We start from the raw sequence: 17,881 nt of genomic DNA on the forward strand, positions 1-17,881 counted from the left end.
TTTGGCCCGCAAGAGAAATAAAAAATGACAGAGAAAACACAACTAATTCAGTTGAAGATATTTCAGTATCTCCAAATACACAAATTCAAGGAAACTGCACATTTTTTTCCCAGGGCTCACAGTTTTCTCATGATTATATCACATGATGGCAGTCATTTTTAATCTCAAATTGTAATTTAAAAAAAAAAAAAAAAAAAAAAAAATACAACAATTTTCCTCAAATTAAATAAGAATTGGTCACAAAATCAAGGAAATTTAAGATCCGGCAGGGGGTGATATCTGTCACTTATTACTTGAATATTGTCGGTACCTTACAGACTTTAAATACTATTATACTTGGAAGGTCAAACTAGGGCATGAGAATTATAAAATTGCTCCTTTTACCACCTATAATCTGTGGCCCACTTGAGATTAAACTGCTCCGTATTTGGCTCCTGAACTAAAATGAGTTTGACACCCCTGTGATAAGGTGATAATGTAATAATGTGATAACGTTCTCAGGACAGGGTGGTGATGTTGGAGCGTCCACCAGGAGGGGCTGTGATTCTGTGCACCGGCCGCAGAGCGAGGTGGTCGTCAACCTGACGTCCTGACAGAGTGAATCCAGACTGATGGAGGTTTCTGTTCAGACTCTGTGTTTGAGGGCAGCTCCGCCCCCTTCCGCTGGCTGGAGGGGGCGGAACCTGCTTAGTGATGACGTCATGGACCGGACCATCGTAGCTTCCCCGGGGGACGCCTCGAGCCTCGGGCATCTAAAACACATCAGCAGCAGTTCAATGAGATGCTTAACTGTTTAACTGATTACTGACTGGTAACCCACTGGTTAACTGGTTGCCCACTGATTACCATCTGGTTACCAACTAGTTACCTATTGGTTAACTGGTTACCTTGCAGCGGGCCTTGATCCTCCGGTAGACGGCGTCAGGAAAAGCCTTCCTGGGGACGTAGCGTCCTGATCCTTCGCTCACGTTGAGTTTTCCGTCCTGGAGAACGATTCGACCATTACTGATGACAACCGACGGCGCGCCTCGAAGCTCCAAACCTTCCAGAACATTGACCTCCAGGGTCTGCACACAGCGGGTAGTTAGTTAGTGATGGTTAGTGTTGGCAGGGGAGAGAGACTGATGGCGTGGTTACCAGGTTGTGAGTCTTTGCCGAAATTGTGCGCGTCTCTTTCGGATTCCAGATGACAATGTCTGCATCGGATCCCTCTGCGATCCGTCCTAAGGACACAAACATCAGACTGTGGCTGTGTTGTAAATGTCCCACTAATGTACTACACACCGCAAACTCAATAAGTACATACTTTTTACTATATACTATTAGTATGATTGGGGATGCATTCCCACTTGGACTTACAAGTCCAAGTTGCATTGGACAAAACTTCCTGTTAACTTCAAAACAAGATCCCTATTTACAAAAGGCTTAAAAAACGAATGGAAGACAAGAAGAGATGCTTTTATTTTGAAAAATGGATCTTTGATTCTTAGCTCGATGCTGGTCCCAGGACCATTTTACGTTCTGCTCCCAATGCATCATGGAATGGTTGAGTATGATTAATTTGCAAACCGTGCATACTTGAAAAATGTCCCCATATAGTATACATCTGGGTATTTCTCACCTACTCAATCTTTTCATACTATCTAACGTGAACGCACTTCATACTCATTTTGACGTCAGACCTAGAATGAGTTGTGAGTAGTATGTTAGTGCGTGATTTCAAAGACAGCCTATGACCTCTGTGACCTGCTGTGACCTCTGACCCCTCACCTTTGCGTGGGTAGATGTTGAACACTTTTGCTGCGTTGGTGCTCGTCACTGCCACAAACTGGTTCTCGTCCATTTTTCCAGTCGCCTGCAAAAACGAACCCAACAAACGCAAAGTGAGGAAAGTTCTGGAAGTCCGAGGTGGTAAATGGGACTCACCACTCCTCGGTCCCAGACCACAGATAGCCTCTCCTCCACGCCGTTGGTTCCCTCTGGGATCAGGGTGAAATTGTCCTTCCCAACCGCCTTCTGGGCGGAGCAAAATCCGGCCTGAGCGCTGGAAGTCACCTGCAGGTCTCCACTGACACAGCAGGACAGACCCGATTAGGGCTACAAGTAGCACATGACACCTATTAGCTTAATGCTACTAACCAGGCTAACAGGTTGATGAGGTGTGGGGGGGTCGAGGGGTCTGGGCTGACAGGCGGGCTCATCACCAGTGCCGCTGCTGAGGCCCAGTCTCTGGACCAATAGAGGGAGCCGTCAATGGCCAGGCTGGCTGTGATTGGCTCACCGTACACCAGAACACCTGGAGACACAAACAGGAAGGCTGTGTTGGAAATGTCATACTAACATAATACTTTGATCACAAGTGGGCCACAGATTTTAGGTGGGGGTAAAAGGAGCAATTTTAACATTATTGTGTAATCATTTTCAATATGAGTCTCTGCGAGATCTTCACTTCAAAAATGATTGATTTTATAACCACTTTTTGTGGAATTTTGGGAATTATTTGTGAGAAATTGCAAGATTTAAAAATAAAAATAGAGATTGAAAAAAAATTACCTCATTCATATGGCATAAGCGTGGAAAAACTTCCAGCTCATAAAAATATTGTGGAGTTTTACTGAAATTGTGGTAATAGATATCTACAATTAAATTATTTGGTAATTTACACAATAATTTTCAGTTTTCTCTATCATTTTTACTGTCTTCTGTGGGCCGAATTGGATGCTCTAAAGGGCCGGATTTGGCCCCCGAGCCTTGAGTTTGACACTTGTGTTATATGGGGACATTTTTTAAATGTGCACAGTGGCACCCTAGTCATACTCAACCGTCCCATGATGCATTGTGAGCAGAATGTAAAATGGTCCTGGGACCAGCTTCAAGCTAAGAATCAAATATCTTCTTTTCAAAATAAAGCATCTCTGTGTCTTCCATTAGTTTTTAATGCTTTTTTAAATAGGGCTTTTGTTTTATAGTTAATTGGAAGCTTAGACAGTAGCACAATGGAGGGATTCTAAAAATCTCCGAAATGCATTTCTGTGAGTTTTATGGATCAAATGAGCACATGTTGATAGTCTACTTGGTCACTTTCTCATATTTTCAGAACTTTCAAAGGTGGAGAATCAACAGAGATATTTAGCCTCAGTTTGCTTCAAGTTTTTGTAATTGTAGGTTCCAAATGCATCTTGGGAAACTTAGAAGTATACTTCAGTGGAACACTCATCATCCTAATCATATTTATAGTATATACTTTGTTGTCTTTTTGTGTGTTTTTAGAATCATTCTCTGTGTTATACTGTTTTGTGTGTGTTATGGGCTATTTTGTGTGTTATTAATGTATATTTGATATATATATTTGTGTTTCTACTGTCAATTTGTGTATTTTTCTCTCATTTTGTGTATTTCTCTCTGATTTTGTGTATTTTTCACTCATTTTGTGTATTTCTCTCTGATTTTGTGTATTTTTCTCTGATTTTGTGTATTTTTCTGTTCATTTTGTCTATATTTGTCATTTTGTGTGCTTTTGGAATCATTCTCTGTGTTAATGCTGTTTAGTGTGTGTTATGAGTGAGTGTATTATTGTTGTGTCAGTTTGTGTATTTTTCTCTCATTTTGTGTATTTTTCTCTTATTTTTTTGTTCTTTTGGTTCATTTTGTGTATATTTGTTGTTGTTTTGTTTGTTTTTGCAGTCATTCTCCGTGTTAATGCTGTTTTGCGTGTGTTATTTTGTGTATTTTTATTGTTATTTTGTATATTTCTCTGTTTTTTGTTAAATGTTTATGAATCATTCTGTGAGTGCGCATAGTACGGAATGTGACATTTCAAACACAGCCTTCGTTCCTCAAGCAGGACAAAAACGCGGTGATGATGTCACACCTTTCTTCCTGGCTGTGGCGATGACGTCAGCAGCAGATTTGCTCGTCACTTTGGTGACGTAGAGCGGACAGTTGGTGCGTTTGGCAATCATTACGGCCCGATACACAGCCTCAGTCTGTCCCTACACAAACACACACACACACAGTGAATCTCAGGTTAATCTCATCCTATCATCTCAGGTGTGTTTCAGGTAAACCAACCTCCTCAGGATGAGATAAAACATGTCCTTCAGGCCCAGTGATGCCCAAATCCAGAAGTTTTCTTTGCTCCTGGTAAACAGAATTCATGTTTTATTTTTTTACATTAATAATGAGACCATCTGTGATTGGTCGGACAGGTTTACCTGATCGATGATGTCACCGTTTTCTGCGTGCACCAGAGCGAGTGCTCCCAAATCCTGAAGGACCCTGAAAGCCTCGTAGAGCTGAGAACAACAAGTGGGAAATGATACGTAGGAAAACATACAAACAAACAAACAAACAATGGTTCACCTGGGAGTCTGAGCTCTGCTGTTTGTCTTTGTAAGCCATGAAGAAGAGGAAAGAGTTCACACCTGGAACATAAACACTAATCACTGCTGATCGATGACTAGTTACTGGTTAAAGGCTACCTAAAGTGAAAATGTATATACAAAAAATGTGTTTAATGTATTACCAATAAACATAATTTGTGCAAAAAAACACATTAAAAGGACTTTTTAGAACCAGTGTCCAACTCAAGGCCCGGGGACCAAATCTGGCCCTTCCGATCATCTGATTCGGCCCGCTGGAGAAAATTAAAAAAACCGAGAAAACATGAATCATTGTATAAATTACCAAATAATTTAGTTGTAAATTGTTGTTGAAAGGACTTAAAGATGCAAAAGAAATGTTTTTGCAGGGTTTTTCTCATGTTGTTATAGCAACCATTGGCTTTACACTCATTGTTCAGAAACTGTTGCCCAGAGATGGGCAAGTTTTATCACAGTGGGGCCACAAAACTGTGACCTTCAGAGCCGAGGACCAAGTTATGAACATTCTGAACATTAATACAAGAAAAAAAACTAAAAGATTGTGTGTTTTTGTGGTCATTTTGTATATTATATTGTTATTTTTGTAATCACGTGTTTTTGGAGTCATTGTCAGTGTGTTTTTTTATGTTTTTGTTGTTGTGTTGCGTGTTTTAGGAGTCAATTTCTGTATTTTTGTTGTCATTTTATGTATTAGTTTTGGTTTTGTATAATTTTCTGTCATTCTGTGTACTTTTGTCATTGTTTTTTATGCTTTTCTCTCATTTTGTTTGGGATTGGAGTCATTTTTTTTTTTTTTGTACGTTTTACTCGTTTATTAAACGCATTTTTTGTTATATACATTTCCACTACAGATACCATTTGAATATAGTTCCCAGTATGGTTGGATCTTACATGGTACTGGTTTCTGGTTACCTCTGTCCCTGGTGAGGTTCTGCAGGTCTCGCTGCAGCTCTGGGTTCCAGCTGCTGATGTCCATGTGGGCCGAGAAGTCACAGCACGCCCTCTGCTCGGCCGTCTCCTTCCACTCATCAAACTGGGAGAGTAAACTAGTTCCTTCTTCCACCTGAAGGTGATCCACTGCAACAGAAAAAGAGAGGATTAGTCCTCCCGCTGGCTAATGAGTCCAGTTATTGGTTCTGTCATTTCATGTGTGTCTGTTGTCATTTTGTGTTGATTTGGTGTTATCTAGAGTCTTTTCAGTATCATTTCGTATATTTTTCTCTCATATTGTGTGTTTTTGTTGTCCTTTTGAATATTTAAATATTATTTTTGTTGTCATATTTTGTATTTTCCTGCCATTTTACGTGTTTTTGTTGCCTATGCTACAAATCTAGATAATCATACCCTGGATTAATCTCCGTTAGCGGGCTTCACCAAACCAAAAATTCCCTGCCAGAGAGAAGCTGTCCTATGAAGCACGATCACGCTGATTTAAGCGTATTGATTTCAGTCTGGTTAACCGACGCGCTCTAGTGACGGAGGTGGATATTACAGCGTCAGACCAATCACACATGAAGAAACTGTAGAACATCACAATTGAGGAATAATTCTTTAAAAATATGAAGAATTAAAATCCATAATTCAGACCAAAAACAACACTGTTGCTGCAGTAAAAGCAGAAAGTAATTAATGCAGGAATTGACGAGTGTTAATGCTTAAATTAGTGAAATTATAAATAGAGAATAAACAGAAAATCTGATCAGTTTCACTTTCTTTTACCTTGTCTGTGTCTCTGATACTGCGTTCATATAGATCAGCCTGAATCATAAGGTGGAATATATTTATATGTTACATTATCTACAGGACTGAGGCACTTTGCATTACCCAAGAATACATGAACTAATGAAGGGATTAATTAATTAATTTATCGGTGTAAAAGCGCCCGATGCATGCAGGCTTTATCAGCTGACTTATTTTACTTATTTGACTTATCAGTCCATCAGATAAAAATCTCTATATTTCCTATAGGATGTCATCGGTAAATGAAAGGATTGCATTGATGTCTAAATATTCTCTCTCTGCTGTAAACTGTCAGATCAGATCCACACAGTGACTTGTTCACACGTCACCTTTTATTGGACAGCTCGCTTCCTAAGAGATCTGATTGGTCAGGAGGCGGGACTTTAGCACTCATTAAGATCCCGGCCAGAGAATAACCTGCTCACAACCAGGCTAGCCGTTGAGCATAAGTTTCCATGGTGATTTAGCTTTGTAAGACGTTAGCGAGCTTCGTAGTCCAGCACATACTGATTAAATTCTGGAAGGTAACGCGATAAGAGTCTAGATTCGTAACATACCCCCCTAGTGCGTTTCCTGTAATTTTATGTGTTTCTATTGTTATTTTGTGTGTCTTTGGCATCATTTGGGATAGAATATGTGTTTAAATGATGGTAATGGTTTCACTGTCAGAGTGAACCAATCTGTGTGTGTGTGTGTGTGTGTGTGTGTGTGTGTGTGTGTGTGTGTGTGTGTGTGTGCGTGTGTGTGTGTGTGCCACGTTTACTGATGGTGGTGGTTCCTCCACAGAGCGCCGCTCTGGTTCCGTGGTAAAGGTCATCGCTGGGTTTCTGTCCTTTCTGCGTAGAGAACAGGTTGGTGTTGGCGTCCACTCCTCCTGGAATCACCAGCTGACCGTAAGCGTCCACCTTCCGGACGCCGGGTGGCACCAGCAGGTTCTCCCCGATCTGCCTGAGGAGCAGCAGAACCTTTAATAGAACGTACAGTAGAACCTTGTGTGGATCGCGTGCTTCCTGAGGAACCCACCTGATGGTTCCGTCCTCCACGTAGACGTCTGCGTAGAACGACTGGTCATCGTTGACCACCTTACCTCCTTTGATGATGAGTCGGTCACCCTGGAAACAGGCCACGCCCACAGCAGTGACATTACACAGAGGAACACAAGAACAATTAAAGCTGCGTTGAGGTGTGTTGCATGTCGGGGTGTTGCAGAAATTTTAAAGTGTTAAGATGTAGCTGACCATTTTCAAGGATTATATCACAAAATTTCCTGCAATGTTCTGTGTAAATATAATGCCTATGATGTCCTTTTACCAATAGGTGGCGCTGTGACTCTAATGAAGGTTGGGTTAAACCATAACTAATTTTTTTTTGCAAGCTCTTAATAACTACCATGAGGTTTGCCACGTGATCCCCCTACGCTGTAGACAATTCCTGGTGAGAAGCCTGTTGTGGTAGTGTGGTAGAAATAAATAGCAGTACTTATCCAGATCAGGGAAATGCTCAGTGTACTGAAGTAATAGTACTTCAGTACACTGAAGAATTCTGACATCATCACTCTCTACAGTGACGATGTCATCAGTCCAATATATAATTTAATGTGTTTTTGTTGTTGTTTTTGTGTTATTTTGTGACTTTGCAGTATCATTTAGTATATTTTTTTTCATCTCATTGTTTTTTTTGTCATTTGTCTTTGTTATTGTCATATTGTATATTTTTTGATTATTTTTGTAGTCATCTTGTGTATTTTTTCTTAATTTTATGTGTTTTCGTTGTTGTTTTGTGTCTTCTCAGTATCATTTAGTATGCTTTGCTTTCAATTTGTATGTTTTTGTTATTTTGTGTTTTTTTCTTGTCATTTTGTGTATTTTTTTTAAATAATTATCTGTTTTTTTTTATCATTTTATGTTTCTGTTGTTTTGTGTGTTTTCGGCATCATTTGGGATAGAATGTGAATTTGAATAACGGTAAAGGTGTGTGTGTGTGTGTGTGTGTGTTACCTGTCTCCCCTGGTTGTCCTCTGTGTGTCTGGATGGAAACACTCTGGTCGGACCGGCTCCTGCTCCCTGGGTGTGCTGCTGCTGCTGTGCTCGTCGCTGCTTTGGAGGAGCAGAGGAGGAGGATGAGGAGGAGAAGCACAGCGTCTTGTTCTCAAATGCTCCCTCCACACTGGAGAACATCCCTCCAAACTTGAGCCGAGGCTTTGGCGAGTCTGAGCCCAGACGAGAGAGCAGAGAGCAGCCATCGTCGTCCTGAGAAACGCTCCTCACAGACATGATGAAACCACACTGAGAGACTGAGGAGACAGAGACACACTGGAGGATGGAGGAGAAGGAGGAGGAGGAGTCCAAGACATCAAACCATCACTGAGAGGGTCAGACACACACACACACACACACACACACACATACACACAACTGACTGAACTGGGCCTTTGTGTCTGTCAGATTAATTTAGTTCAGTTAAAAGTTAGTCTTTACGGTCACATGATCTCCTACACACTTCAATGTGTGTGTGTGTGTGTGTGTGTGTCCTCATTCACTGATTCATTGAACATTTCCACTTTCAGTGTCTTGAACTTAATCTAGTTTTACAGTTAGAAACAAAAACACACACTAACACACACACACACACAGAGTGACATACACAAACACACCTAGTGACACATACACACAGTAACACACACACAGTGACACACAAACACACACATACACAGAAACACACACATAAAATAAAACACACATACACACAGTAACACACACACACAGAGTGACACACACAAACACACCTAGTGACACATACACACAGTAACACACACACAGTGACACACAAACACACACATACACAGTAACACACACATAAAATAAAACACACAGTAACACACACACACAGAGTGACACACATATACACAATAACACACACACAAAATGAACCATACGCATTGATACACACATACACAAACACACACAGTAACACACACACATTGTGTGAACAAAAATAAGGAGAGAATCACTTCCATTTTGAACTCTAACCAGCTTTAATCAGTCCTGGTTTAACTGGTGTAACGTCATGAGTCCACCAGTCTGTGGGTTACCAGTGAACCAGCACCTTGTCCACCCAGTAAAGGCTTCGACCAGGACCAGCTCTGACTGGTTAACCTGGTTAACGGTTTGTGCTGATCACTAGTGGTTGGTTAGCAGGCTCGCTCCATCACTCCATTGGCTGAGGGTGAGTTTAGATTACCAAGCAACACCTAACCCGCCTGTAACTATGGAAACCACCCTTTCAGTCAAAAGAGGAGGAGTCAGCTGACAGCAGGCTCTGCTCCGATTGGTGGACTCTGCTGAGCGCTTGCTTTAAGTCCCTCCTGAAATACAAAACAAAGGTTAACCATCACCTGGTTAATTTAACCCAATCACAGTGATACACAAGAGAGTGTGTGTGTGTGTGTGTGTGTGTGTGTGTGTGTGTGTGTGTGTGTGTGTGTGTGTGTGTGTGTGTGTGTGTGTGTGCGTGTCCTCTGACCTGTTAGGACCAGAGGATGAAGGTGAGCGAGAAGAAGAGAAACAGGAACAAGAACTGAAGGAAAAACAGGGAACGTCAGGAATGTGTTTGTGACGACATGTTGTTGTTGTTGTTGTTTACAGGTTACACGGGTCACCATGGTATTCAGTTGTTGTGTTTACCTTCTCCTCCAGCTCTTTGATCTGCCGCCTCTGTGCTTCGATACACTCCTCCAGTTCCTTGTTCCTCTGGAGACAAACAAACACTTATTTGCATAACCCCGGTTACAAATCGGATAAATCGGGATGTGAAAATACACATCCTTCAGGCGTACGTAAGCATCCTAAACCTGTATTTCCATACCCCCCCGGAGTAGAAGCTGCTCTGACAGTGCGGGAGAAACAACAGAAATCGCCCCTTTGTTTAGCAACGAGAGGATTTCCTCCTGTAAAACACATGTTTACCTGTTTACTTATTGTTTACTTGTTTACCTGCTGGCTCAGATGCAGCAGCTCCATCCTCTCTCTGAGTATCTGTGCATCTCTCTCTCTCAGCTCACACATGACGCTGCGTTTCCATTGGTCCATGGCTGTCCTTAGCTCCTCCCTCTCTTCCACCGTAAGCCCCACCCCTGTCTTTAGCTCCGCCTGCCCACACTCCAGCTGACTCAGCACGTTGAAAAGCATCGACTCCAACTCCAGGATCCTCTACAATACACACATACACAAATATGAATTATGAAATATGGAATTTATGATATCGGGTCTTCTGCTGATCTGGCATTTTCCTGCTTTATCGAAAAATTGGTATATGTTGGCAGCACTATTGGAAGCCGCAGTCATTGACGAAAGGAGCCAAACTCTCAGAACTCTCAGATGGATTCCACCGTGGAACTTTAAGAGGAGTGGATAGTTTGTTTTACAGGAAACAGCCACACTATTGAATTATTGATCAAATTGACCAGGAACAGTAGGGCTGGCAGTCATGCTATGGCTAGCCCGCCTCAAAAAACCTTCTCTATTCTCATTTCCTGCTTCCCAACGTTATATGTGATTGTATTTTCATGTTTCTTGGTCGGGATGTAACTGAAACTCAAGGTCCCCTTTGGGGATTAATAAAGTATAATCAATCAATCAATCAAATACTGTATATCTGATCCACACACACACCTGGTGGGCTTGGTCCATGTTCTGTTTCCTGTAGTCCAGCTCCTCATCCAGGTAACCTTTCTGTTTACTGAACCGATCCTGGAACAAGATTAATGAGTCAGACACCCGAACGCACCACAGACACCCAAACGCACCACAGACATCTGAACGCACCACAGACACCTGATTGCGTCACAGACACCTGATTGCACCACAGACACCTGAACGCACCACAGACACCTGATTGCATCACAGACACCTGATTGCATCACAGACACCTGAACGCACCACAGACACCTGATTGCGTCACAGACACCTGAACGCATCACAGACACCTGAACGCATCACAGACTCCTGAATGCATCACAGGCACCTAAATGCATCACAGATACCTGAATGCATCATTGACACCTGAATGTCTCACAGACACCTGAACGCATCACAGACACCGACCACATCAGAGATAAATGAATGTCTCACAGACACTTGAATGCATCACAGACACTTGAATGCATCACAGACACCCAAACATAACACAGACACCTGAACGCATCACAGACAATGAACGCATCACAGACACCCGAACAAATCACAGACACATCAGTCACATCACAGACACCTGACCACATCAGAAATATATGAACGTATCACAGACACCGTAATGCATCACAGACATCTGAGTGCATCACAAACACCCGAACAAATCACAGACACACAAACATATTACAGACACATGAATGCACCACAGAAACCTGAACGCACCTTCTCGCTCTCAATGTCCAACATCTTCTGCTGCAGTGCAGAACGGGTCACCTCTATGGACTCCAGCCACTGACAGACAGACAGAAAGAGGTTCATTTTTCTCTCACACATTTAATAGTCACAACACATACTCATTCATTCATTCCTACAGACAGAAACACAGACTCAGGAGAACATGCAAACTCCACACATACACGTGAGTGTGTGTGTAAGACCTTCTCAGCCAGTGTGAGGACCGTCTGAGCATGAATCACCACCACCTGCTCCTCATTGGACAGATTCTACACGTAAACAGCACACATGTCAGCAGTAAACAAGGTGTGAGTGTGTGTGTGTGTTGACAATGTGTACAAATTAATGGTCAACTCACGGCATTATCTCCCAAAATGTCCAACTTCTTCATCAGCTCGCTGATCACAACATCCTGAGACACACACGCACACACACAAATCCTTAACACAGTGGATTTTCCTAAAAATAACAAATATTCATTAGCCAGTGTTTACTCACCGTGACTCCCTCAGCCTCACAGTAGATCTGCAGAGGACTGAGGCCTTCTGGGAAATGTAGTTGTTGGAGGTTGATGAGTGGCGAACGTCGCTCCCTCTCCTGCAGGCAGAAGGGGTTTCCATGGTAACACAGAGTTGTTGTTATTATTGTTGTAGTTGGTGTGCAACTGTACCTCTAACTCCAGAATCCTGAACTCCAGCAGCTCACTCAGGTCTTTGGCATCTTGGACCTCATTTTGGAGTCGCAGCGTCTCTGAATCCATCTCTTTGAGCTGGAACAAACAAACAAACAAACAGATGAACAAACAAAATGATAAACAAATAAACAAGCAGGAAGAACACTTCACCTTCTCCACCAACTCCTGATTCCTCTGATACAACATCTGCTTCTCCTCAACCCATTTCACATCCTGAGAAACACACAGACACACACACACAGATACAGAAAATTAATAAAAATCTTGTTAACAAATTGTAATATATATTATATATATTGTTTTTTCCGTTTTTGTTATTGTTTGTCTTTTTTGTTTTTCTATTATATTTTTGTGTATTCTGTATTGTTTCTGTTGTTGTTTCGCTGTTATTTTGTGTCTTTTCAGTGTAATTTAGTATATTTTTTCCTCAATTTGCGTGAGTGTGTGTGTGTTACCAGGCCCTGCTCCCTCAGGGCTGACTCCAGGTCAGTCACTCTGCTCTGGTACTGACTGATTTGGGTCAGTAGTTGTTCTCGGGTCTGAAACAGAACAATCAGCCTGTCAGTGTCGGGGTGTGTGTGTGTGTGTGTGTGTGTGTGTGGTTCCTCGCCTTCATCTCCTTCTCTGGGTCATAGCTCCCTCCGCTGGTCTCCGTCAGTAAAGCGTAGGCTCGCTGCAGCGCCTGGTACTCCTGGGTCAACTGACAGAAACGAAGCTCCGCCTCCTCACGCACACACACCTGCCACACACACGCACACACCAGTGTCAGGGTGGGTGGGTCCATTAGGGAGTTTGTAGGTAGAACACTGGACCGAGGAACAGAGGAAACCAAAGAATGCTCAACAACAGGCACGCACGCACACACACGGAAATTACACACTAACACATACTGAGCTAAGCTACACACTCACTAACACACACTGAAGTAAACTACACACTTACTAACATACACAGAAAGTCATAGACTAAACTATGGTGTGAACTCATGACCTTCAAAATAAAGCGCTGCGACTCGTTCCTACTGCACCAAGAGGAAAAATAAACAGAAACACGAGTGAACCAAATAACAGAGCCTTGAGATGTAAGCCACCAATCAGAGGGGGAGGGGCTACATTGTGGGGTGGTGGGATACCTCATCAGGTTCTGGTTCTGGTTCTGTGTCTGGAGTTCTGTCAGTGTGGAAGGACCAGGAGGATCCATCAGAGTCCACTGAGATCTCCTCATCGTATCCATAGAAGGTCTCCACCACCTGAACACACACACACACACACACCACACGGTTACAATAGTTCCACTGGTAGAAAGAAACTGGTTCCGTCTCACCCTGCAGGTTCTGATGGTTCGTCTCCTCCTCACTGAGTCCTGTCGTCGGTACCTTGGTAACAGGTCTCGTTCCTGTTAACAGAAACACCTCATTCTGACAGAACTAGTGATAATATTTTCAGGAATTTTTCACAGCGTAGGGGGATCGTGTAAGCCAAAATGTATTTGTAGAATTGGTGAATGTAGTGCTTGGTAGAAGTTCTCCACTAATAAATAGAATCAACATTTGTTATTTATTACGACGATACCGATTAAAAAGGAAAAAATAACAGAAAAGCCCCCTACGCTGGTTGAAATTCAGGGGGGCGACATCACACCGTAGGATATCAAAATCACAGCGTAGGGTCTCTAAATCACACTATAGGGGCCCCTACGCTCAAAAGTCCCTTCGAGAACCCTTAGTAGCATAGGTTAGCCTCATTAGCTATACTTACAATCACAGACTTTACGTAGCCGGCCGTTTCCAGAGCCTGAGAGAGAAAACAGAGTCAGTGAGGCAGCCCATCCTGATAGTTACACTAGTAACTAGTGTTAGTTATGGTTATAGTTACATAGTAACTAGTGTTAGCTATGTTATAATTACACTAGTAACTAGTGTTAGCTATGGTTATAGTTACACTAGTAACTAGTGTTAGTTATGGTTATAGTTACACTAGTAACTAGTGTTAGCTATGGTTATAGTTACACTAGTAACTAGTGTTAGCTATGGTTATAGTTACATTAGTAACTAGTGTTAGCTATGGTTATAGTTACACTAGTAACTAGTGTTAGCTATGGTTAAAGTTACACTAGTAATTAGTGTTAGCTATGGTTATAGTTACACTAGTAACTAGTGTTAGCTATGGTTATAGTTACACTAGTAATTAGTGTTAGCTATGGTTATAGTTACACTAGTAACTAGTGTTAGCTATGGTTATAGTTACACTAGTAATTAGTGTTAGCTATGGTTATAGTTATAGTTACACTAGTAACTAGTGTTAGCTATGGTTATAGTTACACTAGTAATTAGTGTTAGCTATGGTTATAGTTACACTAGTAACTAGTGTTAGCTATGGTTATAGTTACACTAGTAATTAGTGTTAGCTATGGTTATAGTTACACTAGTAACTAGTGTTAGCTATGGTTATAGTTACACTAGTAATTAGTGTTAGCTATGGTTATAGTTACACTAGTAACTAGTGTTAGCTATGGTTATAGTTACACTAGTAATTAGTGTTAGCTATGGTTATAGTTACACTAGTAATTAGTGTTAGCTATGGTTATAGTTACATTAGTAACTAGTGTTAGCTATGGTTATAGTTACATTAGTAATAGCTTAGTTACCTTGGACAGGTGGTCAATGACCTGCTGCTGCTCCGTCACCTGTAACCGTAGAAACTCCATCTCTCTCTGGTCCTGACTGTAGCCATGGTAGGTGGAGCAGTGATTGGTCAGATCATTTAGGGAGCTCCGCCTCCTCTGTGAACACAATCAGCTGTGAGGAACACTCAGCCACAGTAACCACCGAGTACTAGTGTGCATGTGTGTGTGATGGCTGTGAGTGGGTTACCATGGTAACCATCTCCAGGTTCTGCTGGGTGACAAACTGGAGCTTGTTGTCGAGGCGACGCAGCTTCAGAGCGAGTTCTTCATTCTTTTTGCTCAGACGTTTGTTCTTGTCCAACAGAGGAAGGAACTGACTCTCAGCTTCACGCAGACGCTTCAGCTACACACACACACACACCAGATGTGTCAGTGTGCGTTTGTGCGTTAATGTGTGTGTGTGTGTGTGTGTACCAGCTCGTTGCGTTCCTCAGACAGCAGTGTGTTTCTGTCCTCCAGTCTCCTGATGATCGCGCTCTGCTCTTTGATTCTAATCTCAAACCTGCGACTGCTTCGGTCTTCCTGTAAGAACAGCCAATCAGAGAGCACACACCTGTAGAGGCTGTGAATTAAGCAAACAAGGGGAGACGGGGCTTACAGTGATGCTGATGTGGGTGGGACTGGCTGCAGACTGAGCAGGCCCCGCCCTCTGAGCGTCTCTGAGCACTGCAATTTGCTGCTCGGCTGCCTGGGTCTGTAACTGGAGGCGGTGGGCGTGGCCAGCCTGGAGACCAAGAGCTTTATCCAATACGCTGACAGCACGGTCCTTCAGTTTAATCTCCTCCATCTGAGACAGACAGGAATCATTTTGAGTGTTTTGTTGTTTTTATGTGTTTTTGGTATAATTTTGTGTGTTTTGTTATTGTTTTGTGCGTTTTTGCTATTATTTAGTGTGTATTGGAATAATTTTGTGTGTTTTGTTGTTGATTTGTGTGTTTTTGGTATGGTTTCTTATCAATTTGTGTGTTTTGGAGTCATTTTGTATGTGTGACATCACTGAAAAAGACCTAACAGCACTGTGTGTGTGTGTGTGTGTGTGTGTGTGTGTGTGTGTGTGTGTGTGTGTGTGTGTGTGTGTGTGTGTCGGTACCAGGCGGCGGATCTCCCTCTGACACTCCTTCCTGGTCCTGCTCAGCTCCTCCTGGTGTTGTTGATCAGCTGATCTGAGCTCGGTTGCTCTGGCCTGCTGAGCTTCTTCTGCATTCCTCTTTGCTCCTCGTAGCTCCTGCAGCTCCTGATGGAGGCGGTAACGCTCAATCTCCCAGCTCGGTCTCGACTCCGCCCCCTCAGCCAGTAAGCTCCGCCCCTGCCGATAACAGGAGTCAGACCCGACTTCTGCTGAACAAACCAATCAGAGCTCACCTTGTGTTCCCGCAGCAGTGCGTTGATTCGTCGGATCTCTCCATCTTTCACTCTGATCACTCTCATCAGCTCCATCTCGTGTTGCCGCAGTAACGCCTCCCTGTTCTCTTCCAGCTCGGCCTTAAACTCCGCCCTTAGCTCCGCCCTCACCTGACACAAGTGAGAGTTACAGCGCTGCAGCATGTTCAAGGAAACCCAGGAGGATTCTGGGATTTGTAGTAGTCACCTTGTCCTTCTCCTTCTGCACTTCGATCTGGATTTCCGTCAGCTTGGAACGCAGTTCCTCATTGGCTGCCTGGAGCGCCGCCATGGCCTCTGAGCCCTCCCCCCGACCCTGCCCACTGGCTGATCGCTTTGACATCACAGCAGCAGGCTCCGCCCCCTGGTTGACACAAACAGAACTGTTCAACTATACAACCTGCTCAAAGATTCTTAGGAGCTGCAAACTGGATTAAACTAGTTTGGAGATATAGAAAATTACAACATCAAATATCACGTTTTTATATACAGCATTTACAAAGCTTATTTTGTATTAAAATACTCGTTTTAGGAGTTGCTGCTTTTGCTACTTCTCAGAACAGCATGAAAAGCACAATTAGATGGAGTTCTGAGTGTGTTTTAACCCAGACCTTCGCCTAAAAATCCATACTACAGAACTCACTCACACGTGCTGTCCCTTGAAGAACAAAAAGTGGCAAATATTGTGCAGCTGTTCGTTAATAAATGTGCTTGTGTGGCATTTTGAATGAAGAAACTTTACCCAGAATTGTCTTTGTGATGGTCAGACTTTATTGAGTTAAACATATTGAGATTTATATTGTATATCCACATTTTGAGGAAAAATATTGAGATATGAGTTCTGGTCCATATCGCCCAGCTCTAATATTAACGACTACACAACATGAATGCAGACACACAACATGTAAACATGTAGACACACAACCCACAGTGAGGAGACTGACTGATCACATTTGTTTGTATGTTTCATAACATACCAGATTAACTCAAGTTACCATAGCAACATCATCTTGCAACACACACACACACACATTGACAGACAGACTCACACTGACACTCAGGTACTGACACACACTGACATTTACAAACTGACAGGCAGACACACTCGTTAAATTACTTACCAAGCAATGCTCAGCCCCTCATGTCTGTCAGTGTGTGTGTGTGTGTGTCAGTGTATGTAAATGTCAGTGTTTGAGTGTCAGTGTGTGTGTGTCAGTGCATGTGATTGTCAGTGCCTGAGTGAGTGTCAGTGTGTGTCTGTCTGTCAGTGCCTGTGTTTGTGTGTCAGTGGCTGAGTATCAGTGTGTGTGTGAGTGTCAGTGTGTCTGTGTCAGTGTCAGTGTGTATGTCGGTGCTGTTAGCATCTCTGCAGCTTCTGATGACGTCATCACTCAGCCTCCTTCAGTGATGAATCTGACCAATCAGAGCTGTGTCTCCCCCTGCTGGAGGGAGCTCATCTTCTTCTTCTTCATCCTCTGTGCCTCTCATTCCAAATGGACCAAACACTTCCTGTGCACATCCAGCCCTAAGCAATTTGGCGCCCTAGGCCAAATTTTAAATTGCTACCCTTTACGTCA

The 17,881-nt window shown here is 42.7% G+C and overlaps 2 protein-coding genes across 3 annotated transcripts; both read right to left on the reverse strand.

Moving 5' to 3' along the window:
* Nucleotides 1–237: 237 nt before the first annotated feature.
* LOC114481462 (dihydropyrimidinase-related protein 2-like) lies at nucleotides 238–8,822 on the reverse strand. Its single transcript, XM_028476321.1, has 14 exons — nucleotides 8,120–8,822; nucleotides 7,146–7,234; nucleotides 6,886–7,070; nucleotides 5,295–5,459; nucleotides 4,363–4,424; nucleotides 4,215–4,295; nucleotides 4,072–4,140; nucleotides 3,872–3,992; nucleotides 2,140–2,296; nucleotides 1,927–2,068; nucleotides 1,771–1,855; nucleotides 1,138–1,223; nucleotides 888–1,067; nucleotides 238–752 (listed from the first exon to the last, which is right to left on the reverse strand). Exons 1-14 carry the CDS (start codon nucleotides 8,393–8,395, stop codon nucleotides 498–500), a joined length of 1,953 nt encoding a protein of 650 aa, XP_028332122.1. The 5' UTR covers nucleotides 8,396–8,822; the 3' UTR covers nucleotides 238–497.
* Nucleotides 8,823–8,999: 177 nt separating this feature from the next.
* Nucleotides 9,000–17,782, reverse strand: jakmip3 (Janus kinase and microtubule interacting protein 3). 2 transcript variants are annotated; one of them, XM_028476315.1, is made up of 24 exons: nucleotides 17,426–17,782; nucleotides 16,513–16,668; nucleotides 16,287–16,436; nucleotides 16,015–16,230; nucleotides 15,523–15,711; nucleotides 15,339–15,446; nucleotides 15,112–15,267; nucleotides 14,886–15,020; nucleotides 13,997–14,032; nucleotides 13,563–13,634; nucleotides 13,372–13,488; nucleotides 12,850–12,978; nucleotides 12,695–12,778; nucleotides 12,390–12,452; nucleotides 12,216–12,314; nucleotides 12,044–12,142; nucleotides 11,904–11,957; nucleotides 11,749–11,814; nucleotides 11,534–11,602; nucleotides 10,793–10,870; nucleotides 10,115–10,330; nucleotides 9,806–9,871; nucleotides 9,645–9,698; nucleotides 9,000–9,486 (listed from the first exon to the last, which is right to left on the reverse strand). In XM_028476315.1, the coding sequence occupies exons 2-23, from the start codon at nucleotides 16,645–16,647 to the stop codon at nucleotides 9,648–9,650; spliced, it is 2,388 nt and encodes a 795-aa protein (XP_028332116.1). In that variant the 5' UTR covers nucleotides 16,648–16,668; nucleotides 17,426–17,782; the 3' UTR covers nucleotides 9,000–9,486; nucleotides 9,645–9,647. The 2 variants fall into 2 exon arrangements, with proteins under 2 accessions (XP_028332116.1, XP_028332117.1); XM_028476316.1 differs by having other exon boundaries at nucleotides 16,513–16,687.
* Between the last annotated feature and the right edge of the window lie 99 nt (nucleotides 17,783–17,881).

This window comes from Gouania willdenowi, chromosome 19, assembly GCF_900634775.1.
Source record: "Gouania willdenowi chromosome 19, fGouWil2.1, whole genome shotgun sequence".
Lineage (NCBI taxonomy): Eukaryota > Metazoa > Chordata > Actinopteri > Blenniiformes > Gobiesocidae > Gouania > Gouania willdenowi.